The 22,752-nt window shown below is 50.5% G+C and overlaps 2 protein-coding genes across 3 annotated transcripts in view; one reads left to right on the top strand and one right to left on the bottom strand.

Moving 5' to 3' along the window:
• arfgef1 (ADP-ribosylation factor guanine nucleotide-exchange factor 1 (brefeldin A-inhibited)) overlaps window positions 1–6,429 on the top strand; it is a 41,229-nt gene extending 34,800 nt beyond the window's left edge. The window contains 13 exon segments of the mRNA XM_048976326.1: window positions 294–466; window positions 687–847; window positions 1,118–1,248; window positions 1,358–1,487; window positions 1,599–1,734; window positions 1,818–1,956; window positions 2,037–2,109; window positions 2,838–2,997; window positions 3,140–3,279; window positions 3,727–3,895; window positions 3,992–4,130; window positions 4,468–4,585; window positions 4,989–6,429. Coding sequence (XP_048832283.1) covers window positions 294–466; window positions 687–847; window positions 1,118–1,248; window positions 1,358–1,487; window positions 1,599–1,734; window positions 1,818–1,956; window positions 2,037–2,109; window positions 2,838–2,997; window positions 3,140–3,279; window positions 3,727–3,895; window positions 3,992–4,130; window positions 4,468–4,585; window positions 4,989–5,153 — 1,834 coding nt within the window. The 3' untranslated portion in view covers window positions 5,154–6,429.
• Window positions 6,430–7,210: 781 nt separating this feature from the next.
• LOC125708642 (centrosome and spindle pole associated protein 1) lies at window positions 7,211–22,493 on the bottom strand. Of its 2 annotated transcripts, XM_048976327.1 has the most exons (33): window positions 22,257–22,493; window positions 21,543–21,638; window positions 20,969–21,079; window positions 19,753–19,846; window positions 19,532–19,659; window positions 19,227–19,250; window positions 18,771–18,848; window positions 18,409–18,486; window positions 17,686–18,002; window positions 17,539–17,595; window positions 17,300–17,392; window positions 16,900–17,018; window positions 16,467–16,563; window positions 16,136–16,193; window positions 15,452–15,786; window positions 15,175–15,293; window positions 14,851–14,941; window positions 14,522–14,639; window positions 13,539–13,686; window positions 13,006–13,149; window positions 12,798–12,904; window positions 12,102–12,251; window positions 11,717–11,860; window positions 11,503–11,616; window positions 11,282–11,348; window positions 10,855–10,984; window positions 8,819–8,937; window positions 8,609–8,737; window positions 8,488–8,528; window positions 8,327–8,390; window positions 8,005–8,159; window positions 7,686–7,827; window positions 7,211–7,601 (listed from the first exon to the last, which is right to left on the bottom strand). In XM_048976327.1, the coding sequence occupies exons 2-33, from the start codon at window positions 21,555–21,557 to the stop codon at window positions 7,390–7,392; spliced, it is 3,798 nt and encodes a 1,265-aa protein (XP_048832284.1). In that variant the 5' UTR covers window positions 21,558–21,638; window positions 22,257–22,493; the 3' UTR covers window positions 7,211–7,389. The 2 variants fall into 2 exon arrangements, with proteins under 2 accessions (XP_048832284.1, XP_048832285.1); XM_048976328.1 differs by lacking the exon at window positions 18,409–18,486 and having other exon boundaries at window positions 20,969–21,085.
• Between the last annotated feature and the right edge of the window lie 259 nt (window positions 22,494–22,752).

Here is a 22,752-nt window from a genome sequence, read left to right as displayed (position 1 = left end):
AATAGGTACCATGTGACACCCAGTATTTCAGAACCGCTTAAGAAGATGGACTTGCCTCTCCCACATACTTAGGCTTCATGCTTAGTTATTATGGAGGATGTATCCGCTTTTAGCCTTCAGCCTTCCAGTTTTCCCTGTGAACCTCAACAAGGGGGTGGCGCCAAGCCCAAGGCTGTGCCCAACCGAGCAGTAGAAAAGACTGCTGAAGCCAGGCCTCGTCACACTCCGAGGCTGAAGGTTAGCAGACTGAAAAACAGAGCTGTACCAACGGGAGTCTGGTGTCATTTACGCAGGTCGCCCACTATCCGGGACATGGTGGTGAGGTGCATCGCCCAGATGGTGAACTCCCAGGCGGGCAATATCCGCTCCGGCTGGAAGAACATCTTCTCCGTGTTCCACCTGGCTGCCTCCGATCAGGACGAGAGCATAGTGGAGCTGGCCTTCCAGACCACCGGCCACATCGTCAGTGAGTCCCTTCAGCAGAGCGTTCGTATCAGCGGCGATGGCTTCAAGCCCAGACAGACGTCACCGTCTAGCTCTGGCAGTGTCCCGAATGATGGCTCACGGGATGTTGTTGGATGTAGTTTCCTTGGGCGAATGACTTAACGTTCTCCTCGTGTTACTCTCCAGTGCTCCATTAGTCATAGTGGCTCTAACTTGTCTGTTCTGTGCGTCGTTTCTGCCAGCGAATGTCTTTGAGAAGCACTTCCCAGCCACCATAGACTCTTTCCAGGATGCGGTGAAGTGTCTGTCGGAATTCGCATGCAACGCCTCCTTCCCTGACACCAGCATGGAGGCCATCCGCCTGATCCGGCACTGCGCCAAATACGTGTCCGAGCGGCCGCAGGTCAGCACCCCTCTGTGCTACTTCAATTACCATAGTTTCCTTTGTCACCGTGGCTAAATACACAGCGGCCATCCAGTGAGCCTGCAGTTAGCTTTCAGAACACAACAATCAACGCAGATACACCTATTATGAAGGGAGCATGAGGTCCGTGAAGTGAGGCGGTTCTGTTCAGCCACGGGCTCGTCGATGCGGAGCCGTGGGGCACGACGCTGCCGGTGCTCATGGTCTTTCTGGCACTTTCTGTACCCGTTTCCATCTTACCGTTGACAGGCCTTCAAAGACTATACCAGTGATGACATGAATGTGGCACCAGAGGACCGTGTATGGGTGCGCGGCTGGTTTCCCATCCTGTTTGAGCTCTCCTGCATCATCAACAGGTGCAAGCTGGATGTACGGACCAGGTGAGTTCCCCGTCACAGCTGTGCTCAGGCGTCATAGCGACGACCTGTCCAGTCGGATGGAAAGTAGCAAGAACGGGCAAATGGTACCAGTTGTCTGGCTGCGTCATAGGGGCCTGACGGTGATGTTTGAGGTCATGAAGACCTATGGTCACACCTTCGAGAAGCACTGGTGGCAGGACCTCTTCCGGATCGTCTTCAGGATCTTTGACAACATGAAGCTGCCGGAGCAGCAGACTGAGGTGAAGTGAACCTGTGGGGTTAAAGAAAGCCGCAGAGGTCCAGGTTTCTAGGACAGGAAGGTTGGGTTAGAGATACCATTGTTGGAGCCTTATGTTTTTGTGTGATCACAGAAAGCCGAATGGATGACCACCACCTGTAACCACGCCCTCTACGCAATATGTGATGTCTTCACTCAGTACTTCGAGTCACTCAATGATGTCCTCCTGGACGACATCCTTTCTCAGCTGTACTGGTGTGTGCAGCAAGGTGAGTGGACGGCGAGCCTGAGGTACAGCTCTCTTGTCCAATGGGAGAGTTCAGAATCCCCTGACATCCCTCCTTCCCATTAGATAATGAGCAGCTGGCACGATCAGGCACCAACTGCCTAGAGAACGTGGTCATTCTGAACGGGGAGAAGTTCTCACTTGAGACCTGGGACAAAACCTGTAACTGCATGCTGGATATCTTCAAGACCACCATTCCAAGCACGTAAGATGGCTTTTTCTTCCTTAAGTCGGGGTTCAGCTCTTCCTACTTGGGCTCTGTGTTCACTGCACGTCTGCTTTCAGACTGCTCACCTGGAGACCAGCAGGGGGCGACGGTGAAGCAGTCTTACAGCTGGAAGGGCACGACAAGCAGCTGGTGTGTGAAGTGTCCCATTTCTCTCTGGCTTGTTTGCATTTAGCACGTTTCCACACTCAGGATGCTCTGCTAGTGTCCCCTGCACAGGTCGTACTGTTTTAAATCAAGCAGTAAGAAGGTGAAAGCAATCAGAAAATGTCTTTCTGGAAAGTTTCATGTTTTTATAGGATTTAAGAACCTGTTACTCCTTCTTAGTGTTTGCTGTTTTTAAGCTTTCAGACTTAATGCCCTATAAACTTCTGAAGCCTATTAAATGTCTTCAATAGCTGCACCCTGCATCCTGAAGTTTATCCAGGATGGCTTGTAAATTGAAATCTGGGAACGTAAATAACTTTCAACTCAGCTTTTAGTCATTTGTCTTGTATATTTCCATCCATCCTCCCACCACGTTCCAAGTATGGAGTCCCTAGTAGCACGGCACATCATGGACGAGGCGCAGTGTAGAGGTGCCATTTGGCTTACTAGTAAGCTTTGGAATGTGGGAGGAATCCTCCACAACACAAGGAAAATGCACTAACTGCACAGGCACAGCAGGGCTGGGACTCGAACCCCCAGCCCTGACAGTGCTCCCTGCACTGCCACATGAAGTATCCTATTTACACTTCGTTTACTTCTGCCGGTTCCAGTCGCGTGTTTAATGCCGATGGTAGAAGCAGTTCCATGGTAACGAAAGCTGAGTTGAATGTGAACAACGCCTGTGGCCTGTACCCTGTACCCTGTACCCTCAGGATTCCATATCCCAGAGGTCCCTGGACATCCAGGCTCGTACTGAGGACCAACAGTCCATTGGTAGTGTGGAGAAGATGTCCCTGGACACCCGGCGGCAAAGTCAGTTCAGTGTAGGCTCAGGCCCTTACGAAGACGGCCCCAGAGCCAGGACCCCGACAAGTGAGTAGCCTGAGGCGCTTGCAGCAGGGCGGGGTGTGTCGGGGTGGGGCCCTGGGGTCGGGCCCTGGGGTCGGGCCCTGGGCGTCGCTCTGCCGGCCTCATGCCGGGTCTCCCCCGCTGTGCTGTCTGCCGCCTCTGACAGAGTTCCACGAGCCGAAGCTGTTCTCCTCGCTCCTCATCAAGTGCGTGGTGCAGCTTGAGCTCATCCAGACCATCGACAACATCATCTTCTTCCCTGCCACCAGCAAGAAGGAGGATGCGGAGAACTTTGCAGCAGCTCAGGTGACGATCCTCACAATCCCCTCCGGGATCAGACTCACTCCAGGATCAGAACCGGTTATGGACCATGTAGGGTGTTCAATAATAATAATAATAATGACACTTTTATTGTTCCTTGTGGGTAAAATTCTCTTTTCGTCGACCCCATCTTGCGCTTCCTGATACACAGACACACATATAGGTCGAGCACAAGCTTGGCAGTGAAGGGCAGCTACCTGCAGTGGTGCCCATGGAGCTGGGGGTCAAGGGCCCCCAGACATGTGACTATTATGCCTAAGCGGGATTCGAACCAGCCACCTTCTGATCAGACACAGAGGCTTAGCCCACCGAGCCACACACCCAGTGCCAACATGCTATGTTCTAGCCCACTCTAATGCCTGTGAGCTTCACAGTTTGCCGTCTTCCTGAGGTGGCTCCCAACCTGCATCGCTCATGTCTCTCCATCCTTAGAGAGACTCACTAGACACCGACGTTCACGTGGAAACGCAGGACCAGGGTGTGTACCGCTACCTGACCTCAGATCAGCTCTTCAAGCTGCTGGACTGCCTGCTGGAGTCCCACCGCTTCGCCAAGGCCTTCAACTCCAGCCACGAGCAGCGGACGGCTCTGTGGAAGGCGGGTGGGTGACGGCGGCCTGTGACAGAGCTTCACGCGTGTGACCGGAGTCGCCCTCTGCAGGCTGTGACGTGTACCTGCACGTGTCGCTGTATTGCAGGCTTCAAGGGGAAGTCGAAGCCCAACCTACTGAAGCAGGAGACCAGCAGCCTGGCCTGCAGCCTGCGCATCTTGTTCCGCATGTATACAGACGAGAGCCGGCGGCCTGCCTGGGAGGAGGTGCAAAGGAGGCTGCTGAAGTAAGGGAAATGGGCCCCGGCCCCCCACTCATGGGCCTGCACCCCTGTCTCCAAACTCTGACCCACCGTCTCCCTGTCGTCAGTGACGTGCACCCACACCCTCTCATGCACCTGTGTTATTTAGTTTTTTTGCCGCTATTTTTAGTCATTATTTGGAGTCTTTAATGAGATTCCTGTCATATCCTCATGCACATGGGGTAGCGATTTTTCCAGTGTCTTTTGCAGTACATCCATGAGGGGGCGCCGTTTGGCGCCCTCAGCTTTCACCAGGAGCTTGACTTCATCAGTGTGGACGCACTCCGTCACTCTTAGGGATGCTATCTCCGCTGTCTTGCAGCGTGTGCAGTGAGGCTATTGGCTACTTCCTGACCCTGACGTCGGAGAGTCACCGCGAGGCCTGGACCAGCCTGCTTCTCCTCTTCCTCACCAAGGTGCTGAAGATCAGCGACGACAGGGTGAGTCTGCTGACCACATGGTCTCTGTGTGCATGTAATACTTTATGGAATGTTTTTATGTGACTCTTGAACAAAATAATTTTGGGAGGGGGGGTATTTCAGCTCATGGTATTTGATGTCATGTCATAGTTTCCCAATCCGGTCTTGGGACAATCCAACCTTTTGCTCCCTCCCTGCGCCTGGGAAGCTGGGAGGAAGCAGAAAGGTGGAGTGTCTGCCAGAGAGCTGGGATGGAGCAAAACCGTGGACCGGCTCCGGGTCGCCAGGACCGGGTTGGGAAACACTGTGTTAATCTGCTGATAGCTGTCGGTTCGGTAAACCCACTGCTCCTAACTGCGGAGCAGCGCCCCCCCCCATGACGTTCAGCCCGGAGACAGACATGCTGTTGCTCTCCCCGCTGCAGTTCCGGGCCCACGCCTCCAGGTACTACCCTCTGCTCTGCGAGATCATGCAGTTTGACCTGATCCCGGAGCTGCGGGCCGCGCTGCGCAAGTTCTACTTGCGGATCGGCATCGTCTTCAACATCTCGCAGCCGTCCACGCAGGAGCCGGCAGTGAGCAGCCTGTGAGGGCCCCTCCAATAACGGTGCATGGGGCAGGGCACAGGAGAGAGTGGGTGTGTGCGGGGGTGGGGCTCCGGTCTGACCCCCCCTCCTTAATGGTCTGTCATGTCCCCGGATGTCAGGGATGTTTTGAATTGATGTGAACCACATCCCCCCCCCCCCCACCACCATTCAGGCAGCAGTTCCACAGCAGACCCCACTACTGGTACTGGAAGGTATTTGGGAGTCGTCTGTTCTGCACATATCTGCTGCTGATTCCCCCCCCCCCTCCTTCCCCAGTGTGGCCAGCCGACCACAGTCAATCACTGGAATTTGGGCCTCGCCTTGTACAGTAGGATAATGAAACTCCACAGGATTGTACTGATGGTTATAATAATTATTACATTTACTTTCTAACTTTCTGAACGTTCAGATGGCAGGTGTTTGGAAAGACTGAATCATCCTTCTCACCTCCTGGCATTACAGCTGTCTGAAGAATGATATGGATTCATTGAAAAAAAAAATTCAGAAAAGAGCAAAGTAATACAATAGAAAGTAATGTTTGTGAATTTGATTTTTTTTTTTTTTTTTTTTGCACAGCCGAAGGCTAATGTAATGTAATCAACAGCCCTTCAGATAACTAGTTATGGAAATGCAGCTTTGTAATGTACATATTATCTTCTAACACTAGACATTGTTCCTGCAATAATTTTGTTTGTTTTTTTCGTTCTGTTTTCTCCCACTGAATTTGCTGCACTTGGTTTATTTACAGATTGCACTGGGGACTTTGTGAGAATGCTTAACTTAACTCTAGGCCAGCCGGGATATCCGCTGGGCCATGCGATCGGTTTATAAGATGCTAACTGATGACGAGATAGTAAGATTTATTCCGTTTTATATGTACAGGCTTTTATTTAAATGGGGATGGAACCAATGACTGAGATCCTCGCGAAACTGGAACTGAAATAAACACTGCAGATTAATGGAAACCGCATCCAAACCGCTACCGATGTGTTCAGTCTTGGTTTTAGCGTCTGTGTATGAGATGTTACGAGCTGACCAGTTTCTGGCTTGAGGGTGGTGGACGTGTAGATGTTACGGACGTTCGTGTGCTCCGTTCTCTGTGCTGACGTGTCGGATCAGTCCCAAGCATTCCTGGTCTCTGCGGAGACCGATGGTAACATGTATACGGTACAGCGATGTAAAGTTTTTTTATGCGGAGCAGAAAACCTTTCTGTACAATACTGGTTATCATCCAACGGTCTAATCAGGTAACAGGTCAATAAAGTTTTTGAACTCCGAATGTTGTTCATTTTGGTCTGGCGTCCTGTGTGTACCTTTCACTGATCCGTGTAGTCTGATGATTAAACAAAAGTAGGTTCACGGGAACCATTGAGAACTGGTCAAACCGTGTTCTGCCCTCGAACTGGAATCGGTTGACTAATGCAGGACTGTGGACTTAAAACTGGGCGATGTTTAAACAGGGTCCTGTGAAGTCTTAACATATTAAAAAAAAAAAATTTTAATGGCCCTGCAATGGGCTGGCCCCCCATCCTGGGTTGTTCCCTGCCTCGTGCCCATTGCTTCCGGGATAGGCTCCAGACCCCCCGCGACCCAATAGGATAAGCGGTTTGGAAAATGGATGGATGGATGGATAACTGAGAAAGGACCCTGGGATGTAAAAGGCGGTCAGATTCACCTGCTGAAAGTGGCGTCGAGGTGGTTTAAATATCAGGCCTTTTAAGTTATAAACCCAGGAATGATTCTACTCCACTGGGCCCTTGAGTGAGACCCTTAGCCTGCAACTGCTCCATCGTGGGTATGACATTAATCTACATCCAGCCCTGCAAGCAGGTTCTCCAAATTCCAAGAAATTTCACACGGTTCCACTCCATTTGAACTAGTGTGTTGCTGATGTATCACCGGCTGGACTTGGGTTCCCATCCCTGGGGTGGCTCATCATGTGGGTGTGCTGTCACAGCCTGCTGTTTACCTCTAAGTGCCCAATTCACATAAATTCACATAAAAAGGTCATTATTCTGCACACCTCTGCTGAAAGGAAACCTGTTTTTAAAACATCTGCAAAAAAAATATTTTAATAAAAAATCATAAAAATGAGGTTATGATGTAATGCCTTAGAGCACTGACAGAAGATACAGAATTAAAAATACCATTTATTTTTTACAGCAGCACACATTAAAAATAAATACATTTTACTCACTAAATGTCTGTCTGTGTGACTCATATTGAGTGCAGTATGGCCTCAGCCATGGTAGGTGGATGGACCTTCCCAGGTGGGCAGGCTGGGCTTCCGGAAGCCCGTCCCGCTCTGGGTATGGCGTTTCACCGCGTCCGAAGTACCCGGTCTCAGCCAGGGCTCCGTGGCGACCGTATCCATGGAGAAGCGCCTGTCTAGAGAGGACTGCAAGACACGAAGGGCTGGGTCTACCTCTTCGTCAGCCAGTGTGTTCAGACCTGGGGAGGACAGGCGTGTCGGTGCGCGGTGGCTGTGAGGACAGCTCAGACCCCCCCTATATGAAGTACATCCAGGAGACCCACCAAGCTCCCAGCGGTGCAGATCCTCCAGGTCCCTCATCCTCTGCTGGTTCTGCTTGTTGAGTTGCTCTATGTTGAGGCTGGTCCCAGAGCGCGGAGAGGAGGAGTCCCAATGGCCAGCTGCTGTGCCGGAGGTCCGTGGCTGCTGGAGACAGGCGCCCACATCACAGGTAATGTTGGGAATAACTTCTGTAGCATTCAATGGCTGCTTCGTCCACCCAACAGGGAGGATGAAGGCTGAGTACCACTAAGGACATCAACATGGTCACTTCTTCCAGCAAGTGTGGAACTGACAACCTTGTGGTTCTGTCGGACTCCTCACCTGCTGGAAAGAAGGAAAGCCTTGCAGGTTTGCCTCTTGTCTGGGCCTCCTGGAGTCACTCCCTCTTCTCTTGACCAGGTGCATCTCCTCTACTGGCCTGCTGGGGGCGTTCTGTCCCCATTCATATGGATCTAGCATTATGCCTTCATTGGGCTCTACAGTTAGGGGCACAATGAGCGACGGGGCACAGTAAATGCAGGTAACTGGACAACCAATCCTAGCCTCTTGTCCCAAATCACCCAATCATGTGCCCTGCCCAGGGGAGTGCTCGCTTGTCGATGGCTCCAGGTTCGCCCTCGAAACCCCCCCCCCCAGGACTCACTGAGAAACATGCTGTGTGACTGCAAAGGAGACCCCCGCATGGCATCAGCGATGACACCCATCATCTGAGAGGAAGGAGATACGAAGAAAGAAAAAAAAAATGGGTTGAAACACTGCTGCGTGGTGAGAGCTGGGCGACAGAGTGTGTTCAGTAAGACTCACCGGAGGGGGGGCAGACTGCTGAGTCAGGGGAACGTGGGGACCTGGCGAGGTAGACAGAGGGGGATTATAGCAGCTGTGATGGGAGAGCGCCCCCTGCTGTATCTCCAAGGATCCAGCTTACCTGCAGCATCTGCCCTCTTCCCCCTGCGCTGCTGCTCCCTCAGCAAGGCCTGCTGCTGTATCTCCAGGCTCTGCTCATCGGTGGGGGGGTCTGGGTACCTGTGCCGCACCTCCTCCCGGCTCTCACCGTCTGAACCGACACACACGATGTTAGGCACGCCTCTCTGACTCTGCAGACACACCCCTCCACTTCGGTCACTGGGAAACGCGCCTCTGTACTTGAGCTGGTTGAAGTCTTGGATGTTCTGCAGGTTCATGGGCCTCCTGACAGGAGCCTGCTGACGCATGCGGGCCATGTCAAACACGTCCACAGGGGGGCGATCTCTTACCCTGAAGGACCACAAGCAACGATCACTGCATGTAGCCTGAATTTGGGATATAGCATGACCATTGAGCAGCAGGTTGGATATAGTGGGGGGGAGGGGGGGGGGCACATATAAATAAGCTAGCTAGAGCCAACCAACCAATCCATTTTACTTGGCAAATGCCTGTACCCAAGCAACATAGGTTTGTTTGAGAACTCGGGGTCATACGGTCCCTGGAGGGTTAAGGGTCTCGCTCAATGGTGACATCACTCTGTCAGTGACCTTCCGATCGCATGCACGGTGTCCTGACCTGCGGAGCTACACACTTCCCCAAGAATAATCGTGCTCGTCTGAACCGCATTCGAACCAGCGACCTAAAGGATCTCAGTGCTGGTTACAAGAAAATCAAGTGATTCACTTTTCAGTCTTTCCTCTGTCATATATCTAACCTAATCTAATTAACTGCATTATAACTACATAAAAAAATGTATTATATATTTTATATATTTATTTTATGGTAACCGTTTTGGAAGACCCTTTTCTGTTCCAGCATGACTGTGCCCCAGTTCACAAAGCAAGATCCATAATGGCATGGGGTGAGTTTCCCGAAGCTAACGCTAGCTTATTCGTACGTTCCATCTTTTAACGTAGAACTTAGGAACGTTAAGGCAGCTTCGGGAAACTCACCCTTGGTCGAGTGAGTTTGGTGTGGAACAATTTGACTGGCGCACACAGACCTCAACCCCCGTCAAATGCCTTTAGGATGAACTGCAATGGAGATGGCAAGTCAGGCCTTCGTATCCAACATCAGTGCATGAGCTCACAAATGCTCTTCTGGATGAATGGACAAAAATTCACAGACACCCCAAAATCTTGAGGAAAGCCTTCCTGGAAGAGTGGCAGCTATTATAGCTGCATAGAGGGAACCAACTCCATATTGATGCCCATGGATTTACAATGGGATGTCATAAAGGTTCCTGTAGGTGTAATGGCCAGCTGTTCCAATACTTTTGTCCATATATTGTGTGTTTATATATAAATATCCAGGCTGTCAGAGTTTTGACGCGTGCGATTAATTTTTAAATTAACACGATAAAAAAACACAACTTCGCACTGTATACCATACAGCCCCAGAAATGCATTTATTGAGTTCTCTGTTCCACATTGTTCATCTGCTCCCCTCACACGTTTGGGCATTTCAGGTTACCGCAGTCATTTTCCGACCAGAAGCCCAGCTTGCATGAGTAACCCTCGTTTTCTGCCGTTGATTTACAACATACTTACAAGTGAGAAAATGCCAAATCCTTTAACAGTCCTTTGCTTTTAATCCCTCATTGCATATATCTTTTAAATGATGAATCTGACTCCTTCAAATTTCACCCTTAAAAAGGTATCCATCCAAGTAGATACATACATAAAAACATTGTCTCTTCTTGCACTTTCATTTTTTAAAATGCAAGTTCCATGCAGAAGTGACTCTCACTAGTAATGTAATATAACATCCGTCTATAGTTCTAATATAATCAATTTCTATTTTCCTTCCTACTTTCTTTCTGGTTATATTAGTAATTCATAGTAAATTTTGTGTCATTATTTGGTAATGATAATGATGTATCTGATACAGTTCACCTACGGCGAAAAATGTATTTCTAACAAATAATGACTGAACATGCGATTAATCACTGTTTACGTGATTAATCGCGATTACAAAAATCAAACCGACCGATAGCCATAATATACATTTCATTTATCTATTTATTCATTTTAAATATAAAATGACTGCTCTTTTTTTTGCAAACCCTTCTCATCTCTGCCATCCTCTGCTCTACCATGTGAGCTACTGCAGGGGGGGCATTAGCTGCTGGGACGGCTTCACGCGACACCTCACCCATGACCCATGCCAGACCCTTGCTACATGACCCTGCCTGGGTCTCCAGCATACCGCACGCTCCCGGGACTCTCCGGGTCCTCTGTCCGCACGCGCTGCTGCAGCTGCTCCTCCAACACCCTCTGCTTGCTGCGCAGTTGCCTGCGCAGGGCTGACAGTTCCCTGACGACGCCGGTGTGTTCCTCTGACAGGGGCAGATGGTGGATCTCAGTACCGTTTAAACCGTACAGGTCAGTGCAGCACCATAGAGCTGCTCGCATGATACAGGGTTAATAAAACTGTAACCAGTGGGTTCTCATCTCTGCCCAAGCCTTTTTGAGGCCTTAAAATTTGAATAACAGTTGTCATGTGTCATGCCCCTTCCCATTCTGATACTGATAAGATGGGGTGCCCCCTGGTGGCGGCTGGGCTGTAAGCGCACGCTTACTTTGCTTATGCTTACACAGGGCAGCCAGTGGTGTGCAAGGTGGGGGTACAATACCTTTTGCCCTCTGCTGGTTTCTGTGAGCAGGCACTGGTGGCGAGGGCGGGGCAGGGAGACTGCTCTCCTGGGGAGGAATTGCACATGCAGTCACAGCGACGCTCATTCCGTCAGCTTCCGCGAGTGATCCGAGCCCCCAGACGTGGCCGTGTCACGTGATCCCCCCATGCCGGCCACAGCTTCTCATTATGACGTTTCAACCTACAGACTGCATCACTCACAGAAAGTACAGACGCGGAGTGGGGGGTGTCTGAGGAGGGCGGGGGCACCGTGCGCTGACCGGCCAGCTTATTCTGCAGAGCTGGTATGGGTGGCGATGGCTCCCTGTGAACCTTCTGTGGGAAAGCGAGGGGCAGATGTCAGGGGGGGCCGTGCGAGATCCACCGTGGAGAGACTCAGATCCCTCAAGCCAAAGCCTGCAGTGAAAAGTCTCACCTCCTCCAACCGTGCCTGCCTCTCCCGCTCATACCGCTCCTTCAGTGCGGCACTCAGCCGCTCCTCCTCCTCACACCTCTTCCTCTCGGCCTCTCTGCGTCGCTGCTCCGCCTGCCTGACCAGCTCATCGTTTTTGGCCATTTGCTGGGGGGGGGGGGGGGGGGTGTAGCATTAAGGAGAAATGATTTTCACCAGCAGACCATTACACTGGCCACACTATCCCCTTCTTCCTCCCTGTACCTGTGAATCATTCCCAGTAACCCCAGTGTAGTCGTGTAGCCTGGGAAGCAAGGAGACGATGAACACCAACCCCTGGAGCGTTTAATCAGCCAGGAGCCACAGTCACAGCGATTAATCAGACATCACCAAGCGGAGACACACATACTTCCTGCTCCTTGCGCCTCCTCTTCTCCTGCTCCTGCTCATACTCCTGCTGGATGTGAGCTCTCTGCTCGGCCAGCCGCCTTTCCTCCTTCTCGTCTTCCAGCCGGAGACGCTCTTGCTCCTCCGCCTCCCTGCGCCTCTTCTCCTCAATCTGCGGGTCCCACCCCACACAGGACACACATGCTCAGTGCAGATGCCTTATGATCCCAACACTCCATCACATCCCTCAAACATGGACCCTTTGTTCAGAAAGGAGCTTCCAGGAGACCCTGGGAGATGCGTTTGTATCCATGAGTGGCACACTGCAGCTGATGTTTGCGCTACTCTCTTCAACAGAATGGTCAATGTAGGAGTGGCAGGAAAGTTGTGAATATTAGACTTAAATGCTTAAAAGTCGCCAATGGAATCAAATAAAGGCTGCAGGATCTTTGGAAATCATTCCAGTAAAAATGAATTACAACCATGGACACACAGGAGATGTGATTGGTGTGACACTCAGAACCTGTTTGGCTGGTTCTCAAGGTTCAGAAGCAGATCACAATTCCAGCTTTACAAGCCTTACGTGGCATGAAGCGCTTCCTGTTTAGTTACCCAATCTGAGCACTTAAAAGGGCAGAATGTCACAAGGCTGCCATCTCGGGTGGTTCTCGTATTTCTGTCCTTGTACCACTCTTAAAAGGAGCAGAATGTCACAAACCTGCCGTCTCAGGATATCCTTGTACCGCTCTTGTTCCTGAAGTTGCTGCGGAGTAGGTAGGTCCACAAAGACGTTGCCCCTGGCGAAGGGCGATGCATGGGAGCAGCCTGGTGAATGAGAAGGAGCTTCAGCAGGCCGTGACCTTCAGAGAAACATCTCCTAGAGTGTGAGCAGAGCGTGGGCCTTTCTGACCTCACTACCCCCCCACCTGACATCCCATTTCCTGAGGGAGCTGCATCCTGCCCTTGAGGAGCCGGCACCTTCACGACCACCTGACCAGCTGCCCCCTGGTCCTGAGCGCCTGGGGTCACATACACCTCCTTGTTGGACCGGTTCATCTGCTTCAGGTCCGCTGGGTACACACAAGCCACAAGTCAGCCAGTACTGCTCCTTCCAGCTTTCACCACGTGTACCATTAATGTGAGCTACCTCCTCAAGCTGGTTGGGTAGCCCACTATAAAACTGGATTCATACCAAAATTTCGACTTTGATGCTGATACCTGCTTTGGACCTTGGTATCCATTTAAATATTATATTGCTTTGAAATAATCAGGCCTATTCACGAATGAAAACAACTGCAGTATCTTGTAGTTTTAACCGTATTAGTAAAATATGAATAGATTGATCACACAGGAGCATGGAACTGGCAGAACAGGAATTGCCAAACACATCAGCCCCACTAAGGCAGCATTACTCCTGCGGGGGCAGTATGGAGTCACGACGAGGACAGTGCTCCCGTACTGAGGAGGTTCCCCTGATGGTCTTTGAGGGGTGCTCCGCCCCCTCCCTTCCCCCAGGGGTTGTAGGCCTTCATCTCAGCTTGCAGCCGGGTCTCGTAGCGCTCTCTCTCTGCCTCCTCCTGCCTACGGCGCTCCTCCCGCTCTTGGATCTGCAAGGAGTCACGGCATGGGAGTCACGGCATGGGAGTCACGGCATGGGAGTCACGGCATGGGAGTCACGGCATGGGAGTCACGGCATGGGAGTCACGGCATGGGAGTCACGGCATGGGAGTCACGGCATGGGAGTCACGGCATGGGAGTCTGCTGCTTAGCAGGCATCACAGTAAGAACACGGTCAGAACGTGGTTCTAGATTCTCGGATGTGGGGTACAGATATTCATTACACATGAGGTCAGTCTTTAGGGTTGATATTTCAGACTGTGATCAGAGGAGAGTTGACAGGACTGTCTGCACTGTTCATTCACTCAAGATGCTCTCCAGAAGATAAAGAAGGTAGTGGCTGTTCTAGACCATTTCAACTGGGGGGCCAGACTGGAGCCAGTTGTTCTGTTAGAGGGGGCAGATGCATTTGACCTTAATGCCCTCCAAGTATGATAGATTGTCAGCATTAAGAAACAAAAGCCGATTTTAAAAATGAATAAATTAATTATTTATGCAGTGCTTCGCAGTTACACCCCTCATGGCAGTGTGCTGGCCCCCTCACTGTACTCCGCCTGGAACATGAACATCTAGCTATTCACAGCTCCGGCTTACAGATGATCACTGACAACGAATCGGTCTGCAGAGTGGCACAAGAACAGCTTCTCTGTTAACATCAAGACGACCAGGGATTCAGGAAACCGTGCTCGCGAGGTGATGCTGCCGTTATTGATCGTTATTCCTTGTTAATGTTAACAGACTGTAGGGGGCACCCATCACCTGTCACACGGCAGCCATCCCAAACAGCCCATCCTGCCGCGGGATGTCGGCTTAGGGTTGGGTTACCTGCTGCCTGAGCGCGTCCTGGTAGCTGATCGCACTCTCCTTCGATCTCCTGTGCAACCGCCCTGGCGGGGAAGCGATGCCACTCTCACCCGACACTCGTCCTGACTGCCAAGCGGTTCTGTCGCAAAGACACCATTTGGTTAACAAATCCCATGCGTACTTTCCATTTTTATCAGTGTCACTGAACAGTAAATCACCCAACAGGATGGCAGTGGCAGACTGACGGATAATATTCTCACCCGAGGAACACAGGGAGTGTGTGCATTCAGAAGGCACATTGTCAGTGTGTGATGCACTATGCCCTTCGAATTGTGCCGATAAAGTCTTACTGTGGCACGGATTCGGCATGACCCAGCTGACCCTGAGGATGCTCGGGTGCGAAGAAGGTCGCAGCACGGGCTCCGCCTCCAGCTGGCCCACCTATCAGAGGATCGAACAGCGACGAATTACAAGACGGACGACACAGTCGGATTGGAAAAGAATATAGTCAAGCAGATGGCGGGTGGAAGAGGTCAGCCTATTAGAGGCCAGCTTATTAGAGGCCAGCCTATTAGAACCCAGCTTATTAGAGGCCAGTCAATCAGAACTCACGTTATGAAGCAGAGCGGAAACTGACCCCGCCCCTCCATAAAGCCGGGTGGCTCAGTGCTCACCAAAGGCCGAACCCATTTCCAGGGGGTTCCGGACTCCATAGTAAAAGTAGGCCTGGTCAAAAGGAGTTCTGTATGCCTCCGCGACCGTGGGAGGGGCAGGAGGGGGAACACTGTGGATTCTGAAGAACAGAACAAACACTGTGAATATGGTATTGTACAAACACCTGGCAGCCCCATGGGGGCACTGCTCACCCCACCCCCTGAAAGCAAAGTGCTGTAATGCCCATTCACCCTCTCTACGCGCCAGTCACACGCAGAGAGAGACATGTTGACATACTGAGAGGCAGCAATTTCTCCCAGAGTGCTTGACAGGTTCTTGTGGAGGTCTTCGGACTGAGCCAGCGGAATGAGCCCATTGCCCCTCTGGTCCGCTGTGGCACCAGTGCCCGCCAGTGCCTCTAGGGCGGCGCTGTAGTCCAGCAGGGGAGAGTGGAAGGCTATGCGTGGCCTGGCTGGGGGGGCTTTCTCCTTTGTGTCCAGAGGGGGCTTTTCCTTGGGGGGGGGCCTCCCAGCACTATTACTACTTCTTATTCCCAGTCCTGGTCTGTCTGGGACATCGCGTGTCCTGTCCTGGTCATGGCTCACTGCCCCGAAATGCTTGATGCGGTCAGGCTGTGGAGCAAACATTTACCGAAAATACAGAGTCAGGACTGAAAGGCATGTGGGCAGGCTGGGCAGCCCATTGACGTGGCCTAATGATTTAATACAGCATTTTCCAACCCAGTCCTCGGGGACCCCCAGACGGTCCACATTTTTGCTCTCTCCTAACTCTGAAAACACACCTGTACCAGATATTTGGTGTTCTTGATTGGCTGTGAGCTGGGAGGGAGCAAAAATGTGGACAAATGTGGGAGTCCCTGAGGACTGGGTCGAGCAAAAGTGATTTAATGATACGGGATGCATAGAATCAGAACCGTGGACTGTATCCCTGCACTCTTTCCTGCAGGGACAGCAGATTCACCTGCTTTTCTGGGTCGACAGCTCCTGTGGCAGCAACCTTCATCTCCATCTCCTTCTCTCTGTCAAAGAAAGAACCGCGAGGCTTAAAAAAGGATCAAGCTCATGGCACAAAGGGGCCCTTGATCCCGTCCACAGCAACACATCTCTTTGCTCGCGACGCCTGCACAGCTCAGGGAGCTCATCCACCCTAAGACACCATCTGTCTGTCTCTGTGAGGTTTACCGCCTCTGTCTGCACTCTCGATTCCATAAATCTAACAGAAACCACACGAGGTGGCTGAACGTGAGCCTATGAGCCCGACACAAGCCCGGCTCCAGTCCGGGAGTGTGTACCTCTTCCTGTTCCTCTGCTGCTCCGCGATCTGCTCCAGTAGCTCCTGTCTGTATCGCTCCTTCTTCTTCTGCATGGTCATCTGTCCTTCAGCAGCCCCTGCCATGCAGATCGCCACAGCCTTACTGCGGGAACTTACCCCAATAACGCCAAAGTACCGCATGCTTACCACGGGGACCCCATTACAGCCCCCTGCAAGTACGTTTTGCTATAATTACAGGGTAGCTAAAAGACAAATGAAGGCATGAAAGGATTAACGAAACCGAAAATGATAGTAATGGATGGAAGGCAGGCCTTCATCGCTGAGGCACTTCTGCAAGACAGATGATGCTTGAAGCGAGAAAGAAGATGTTTAAAATGTCCGGCGTAAAAATGGCGGCTCCAGCACAGCATGAGGGAAGAGGCGACGGCACGTAGAGACCATGCTGCTCTTACCGATCATCAGTCCGGTGGCAAACTGCATCCGGGCCCTGCCACCCGCTGACCCGGACCTCTCCGTGCCCTTCGCCTCCTCAGGGACCCGCAGCCTGACACACAAGCGCGTCCCCAGGTTACTGCAGCGATGATTCCGAGAAGGAGACTCACTGCTCAACCTCAGAGTCAGGCGTTGCTGGATCGATACGATCCCACTGACAGAATCGCTGACTGCGTCTGGTCCATTAGTGTTAATCTAGCTGTCGCTTCCCTGTGAGTAACCTCTCGAAGACAGCAGCATCATCCAATAACTGACCATCACATCAAGTCAATAAAGCCCCAATCTTCTGGTTTAAGAAACGGCCTTACTGACCAACTTCATCTGGTTATTATTGTTATTATCTGAAGGCGGGACACGTACGCATGTTTGGGTGTCACAGGTGCCATCTTGTCCTCTGCATTTTCCCCATCAGGAGCATCAGGGGGCTGATGCCTTCTCCTCCCCTGAGGAATTCTGGGAAATTAATAAGTAAATATTTTTCCCCACCATCGGTAAAAGTAAGGAACCACAGATCTAACAGGTGGGGGTGAGACGGTGTTGAGGACATGCTGCCCACACACCCACTGCCTCATCTTCTAAGGCGGCATCGGGGGGGGCACCTGGTCTGAGCATAGGTTCGTGATTCTGTATAATCCTCCAAGTCATCTGTTTCATCTCTGTGAAATGACACCGAAAGCGGGATTGGAGGAACACCCAGGAGACAGGGCACACTGTATGACATCAGCAGGACACCCGCGGGGCAGAACCTGTCTGGGGCCCGGGTCCGGGCCCGCCGCCCCCGCATCTCCACGCGGCCAGGCTCACGGCCCACCCGAGGCCGTCTCTTAGCCAGATGCTCCCACTCATCCTCCGAGAAGTCCATCCCGGAGTCGTCCTCCCCCCGGGGTGGACGGTGAGCCCCCTCGTCTGGCCCCAGGCTCCTGCCCCCCCTTGGCCGGGACCTGCGCTCAGCTTCTGTCAGGGTGGCAACATCCCTCCTAGACGGCTGCTGCAGGTCGACTTCCGAGGCACCCAGACTGACGCTCTGCATGCTTCTGGGAGCTGAGTGAGGATCATCACCCACCTGCAGCAAGGGAAGCCATGTACCCAGAATGGCAAAAAAATACAGTGGACTGAACAGTACTTCTATACTGAAGAATTTCCTTACATTATACTGCATTAGCATAATGTTTACTGTGCTTGTAGTTCATATTCATGTCTTTTGCCATCTAAAAATAGTGTTCGAGTACTTTAAGGACCTGTACTTCTAATGCAGGGCCCTTCAAATCTGGCCCTCGATCCCAAGTCCAGGCCTTGTTTTCCGTTCCCCCAGGTAGTTAGTTTAATAATTACTGATTGGCCAGAGGCTTCACACCTGACTAATAGATACAGGAAGACTGGAAAAATCTGCAGTGCCTGGCCCTTGAGGTCTGTGATTTGAATAGCCCTGCTCTAGTGCATGTCAAGCAGTTGCATTCTGGGAAATGTACCTGAGGAGCCCTGACTTTTTCTCCAAGACCCCTAAGGAACTGATTGTACTCATGGTTCCTTTCAATTCTTAGTTTCTCCTGGGAAACGTAGAACAAACAGTGTATTACCGTACTGACAGACACTTAAACACCATCAACTGAACAGTGCATGAAGAATCCATGAAATATTCAGTTAAATGGTTCCGGGCACTGACGCTTATGTTCTTGCATTAATGATGATTCCTGTGCACACCCTTTAAAGTATCAGGTGACCTATACTGATAGCAGGCATGACCAGCCCGTTGGAGGTGGTCAGACTTCATTTTGGCGCCCCCTGCCTTTCACTATGAAGCCGTGTGCTCAAAGAGGGATGAGATGGTTACCTTAGCGGACTTCCTCTCGCCAATGGGTAGCGAGAGGCCGAGGTGCTGGCTGGCCTCCACCGTCCTCTGTTCGCTTTGCTATAAAGGATAGGGAGACAGCCCTTCAACTCGAAGGTAATCAAATTGATATGGAGGTAATGAAGAGATATGCGGATGTCAGACCCAGTTACATTTAGACTTGCTCGTGAGCCTTAACACAGTACGCACACCAGCTGGACCAGTGACTGATACCCCAGTGATTCTAGGGCAGCCGCCCACCCAGATGCCCCTGTGGACACTGACAGTAAACTTCTCCCTCGAGGGAACCGTCCACATGACCTTTGATCGCGCAGATCCATAATCCCCTAATTTAATACTAATTTAATCATCAGTCCCGGCATTATGCAGGAAATACTAACTCCACAGGTAAACTCACAGCTCCATGGACAGCAGGAGAATAGAGAATAAACACACTACCTCCTTCCTCTGTCTGGAAGTTTCCTGCAGGTCGGCAAGAGAAACAGATACACTGTGACCTGTGGGCCCCCTTCGTCACTGAGCAGCATTTTTCAATGCACCAGCAGGGGGGCTCATTTCATTAATTCATTGTTCAATAATCTGATTCGGTCACATCAAATGACTCCCACACAATTCTGCTTTTCACATCACTCATCACGCGATCAGTCATTCATCATTGAATGTTCCCTCGTCTTATTTAACGCGACACACTCCAGCTAAGAGAGCCCATGCCAGTACAGACGCCCCCCCACGCTGGAGGTTACCTGAGCCATGTAACGCCGATAATCCAGCCGCAGCTCTTGCTGCAGCTGCTGTTTCTTCCTCTCATAATCTCCCCCCAACGGCAAACTGGCCCCAAAGCTGTCCCCCGAAAGTGAAGGGCCAGGCATCCCTGTGGCAGTAACACACACATTGACACATTTCCATCACTCATGGTGACAGATTCCGAGCACGCAGACTGCCCCCAGGGCCGAAGGCGCGGTACCTTTTTGCTGAGCTTGCAGACTCGGAGGGGGGGACCTCATGGAGGGGGGGATATTCTCTTTTACTGAAGCTTTGTACGCATCATCAATCAAAGCCTATTTGGAGAAAATACACTCAGGATCATCCACGGCACATTTTACGCCTGATTAACAAAACTCCGCTTAAAAAGGGATGCGCTGCTTTGTCAGATTTCTGAAAATATTGGAAGAACTTAAAACGAATGTAACCGACTGGTTTTGAAGTGTAATGTAACAATTTACTGTGCATTGTCCGTGCGATTTAACGAATGCGAGTGCAGAAGTACGACTCGCATGAAAATAATCGCCCCTCGCCTCCAGCAATTTTTGGAAATAACTTGCATCCAAACCCTTCTCAAGGCACCTTTTCAAGCATGCAGACAGTTCTGTCTCATGTGCTAAATGCTCATTTTAAACTTGTTGGTCCGACTCGGCCCATGGATGGACCTCCATCCATCCACAAGACCAGCTGCCCGTCCTGAATACTTCAGTGTCTGTGTCGTTTAGCCTGTGGTCTCTTAGTCCTTATTAGTAAATGTCTTCTGGCTGCATCTCCACCACGCAGTCCAGCTGCTCCGTCTTTGACTGACTGTATTCAGAGACACCAGCTTCCCTCTGTCCACGAGAATCGCAGCCATCAGCCCTCTGCAATCATCTTCCGATTTCTTTTGCCCGCCAGTTATATTTGTCTTAAGTATTTCTAGTATTTTCTTGTAATACGTTTGACAAAGCAGCGTATCGTTTTTTTTTTTTGTAAATCTGAGGCTGGGCTCAAACTTTTGCCCTGTAGTGTGCACAGCCCCCCCCCAGCTTACAATGGGGTTATGTTCTGATAAACCTATTGTAAGGTGAAAACGCATTTTAATACAGAGTGTGTGAGTGTGAGAGTGTGCGTTGTACAAAAAAAGGTTCAGGTAAATTTAGAAAAATGGATGTTGGTAATTCTAGGTGTGAAAATTTACATTTTGCATATAAACTTTATAAAGTTATATATGTCTATATATAAACTTTTGTATATAAAGTTTTCTAATCACACTATATTGCAAACTACACTTCTAACACAACCTATGGAAATGTTCAGCATTCACATGTGACTGAAAAGCCCAGTTCAAAGAGGCAAACACAATGACCTTCAAGCAGGTGAGTAATATCAGCAAATAGAGTGTATATTTATGGTACAGCGATTAAAGGGGGACACACCCTCATTTCCATATATGGTGGATCCTGACCCAAACGCATTCTTTCATTGGCCAATTTAGCTTTCTGTTCCTGGAGAGAGCTCTCACATTGGTTGGCCATTGGTCCCGATATCTGCATCTCAAAACACGGCAAAAATTTACACTTGCAACAGCAACAACCAATTGAATCCCTCCATCTTCCAACCACTCATCCTGCTGGAGGTTCTGGGAGGGCCAGGAAAAGACAGATGAGAGGGAACACTCGATGGGATGGCAGGCCATCACAGGGCACACAACACACACTCTTATACGTCAAGGGCAAATTAAAGACACCAAATAGTATAACTGCATGTCTTTGAACTGCAGGAGGAACCCACCACAACACACACACACACAGAGCTGAGGTGGGATTTGAACCCACAACCCTGGAGGTGCATGACCTGAGTGCCGCAGTCTAACCAACTGCACCCACATCATTTACCGTACATGATGGAACGAACCCCTCTCAAACTCATTTAAAATAGGAAACTGGAAATTCAAGTCATTTCTTACTTATTAAAAAATAATCAGTCAGAGCCACGAAAGCGACGATTTACCTCCTGGCTCCTCATGCACAGTGAGGTCAAGAACTGTCACCGGCAACAGGTCAGGCAGAGCAAGGCGCCCGATGACGCTGTGCTGAGGTTCACCACCTGTGCCCAAAATGAGAAAAATCACACAATAAACAGCCATGGGCATTTCTCACAATCTAAAGAACAGAAAATTTGCTTTCGCAGAAGTGTCTTCAGAAATTATCTAAGATGGGTTCTTAGAACAGTGCAATAACATGAAAAGCTCCTCTGAAAAGCAATTTGTGACGTTACATGCTCAAATCCCACATAATATGGTGTTTTCTCAGGCAATATCTAGCTATGCATTTTAAATAAACCAACCAACTATAAATTAATAAATGAACCTAACGATAACCAACATTTAAGCAAACTATAACCAACTACAAATCAGATACACATTACCAAGTCGGTTTAATAGAATTCCCCAGAAAAATAAAAAAAAGTGTTAAGAGAAATAAATTAGTAATTTACAGAGCAATGGTGGTCTGTCTCTTTAAAACCCGTTACTAGGCAACCGCACTGTACACAGAGTCGTGGGTTAGCTTTAAACCGCTTTCACTACACACTACATAAAAGACAAAAGCAGCTACAACGCAGAAGTTAAACATCTATTCGCAACACGGGACAGGAACGATGTAAACCGACGAAAGACAACACACTGCTTATGTAACCGAAGCTGGTACTTAGCCACTAACTTACCTTTAAACCCAATATCGAACTGCGTTTAAGTCTGTAGTCGGAGTAACAGTAACTACACTCAAACTAGACGAAAAAGAATAAAACCCGCTTGACTACGGAGAGCAGAAGTAGCGTGTCTCTCCCGTTTAAATTGCTTTCACGGATAAACCTGTCAGTAACGCCGAACCGCTAACAGCTGCAGCACATCAAAGCCCCGGCGATCCGCGAAGCCCCCTGCTGGCCGGGAAACGTTACAAAGCATCGTGCTCGCACAACGCGGGGCGCCCCGTCGTGGAGGAAAGACGCTATAATTGCAGTTCACGTGCCCCGGGGCGCCACCTGGTGGACGAGTGATGTTACAACGGCATATGCGAGTGACGGGGATTTATGGAGATACACACGGATCAGCTGTGACATTAAAACCACCAGCCCGATATCGTGTAGGTCCCCTTTCCCCAAATCAGCTCCCGAGGCATGGACTGCACAAGGCCTCTGAAGGTGTCCTGGGGTATCTGAC

The sequence above is a fragment of the Brienomyrus brachyistius genome, chromosome 15 (assembly GCF_023856365.1).
Source record: "Brienomyrus brachyistius isolate T26 chromosome 15, BBRACH_0.4, whole genome shotgun sequence".
In the NCBI taxonomy this organism is placed as follows: domain Eukaryota; kingdom Metazoa; phylum Chordata; class Actinopteri; order Osteoglossiformes; family Mormyridae; genus Brienomyrus; species Brienomyrus brachyistius.
The sequence above is the reverse complement of the archived record's forward strand: the minus strand, read 5'-3'. Positions and strand labels throughout refer to the sequence as shown.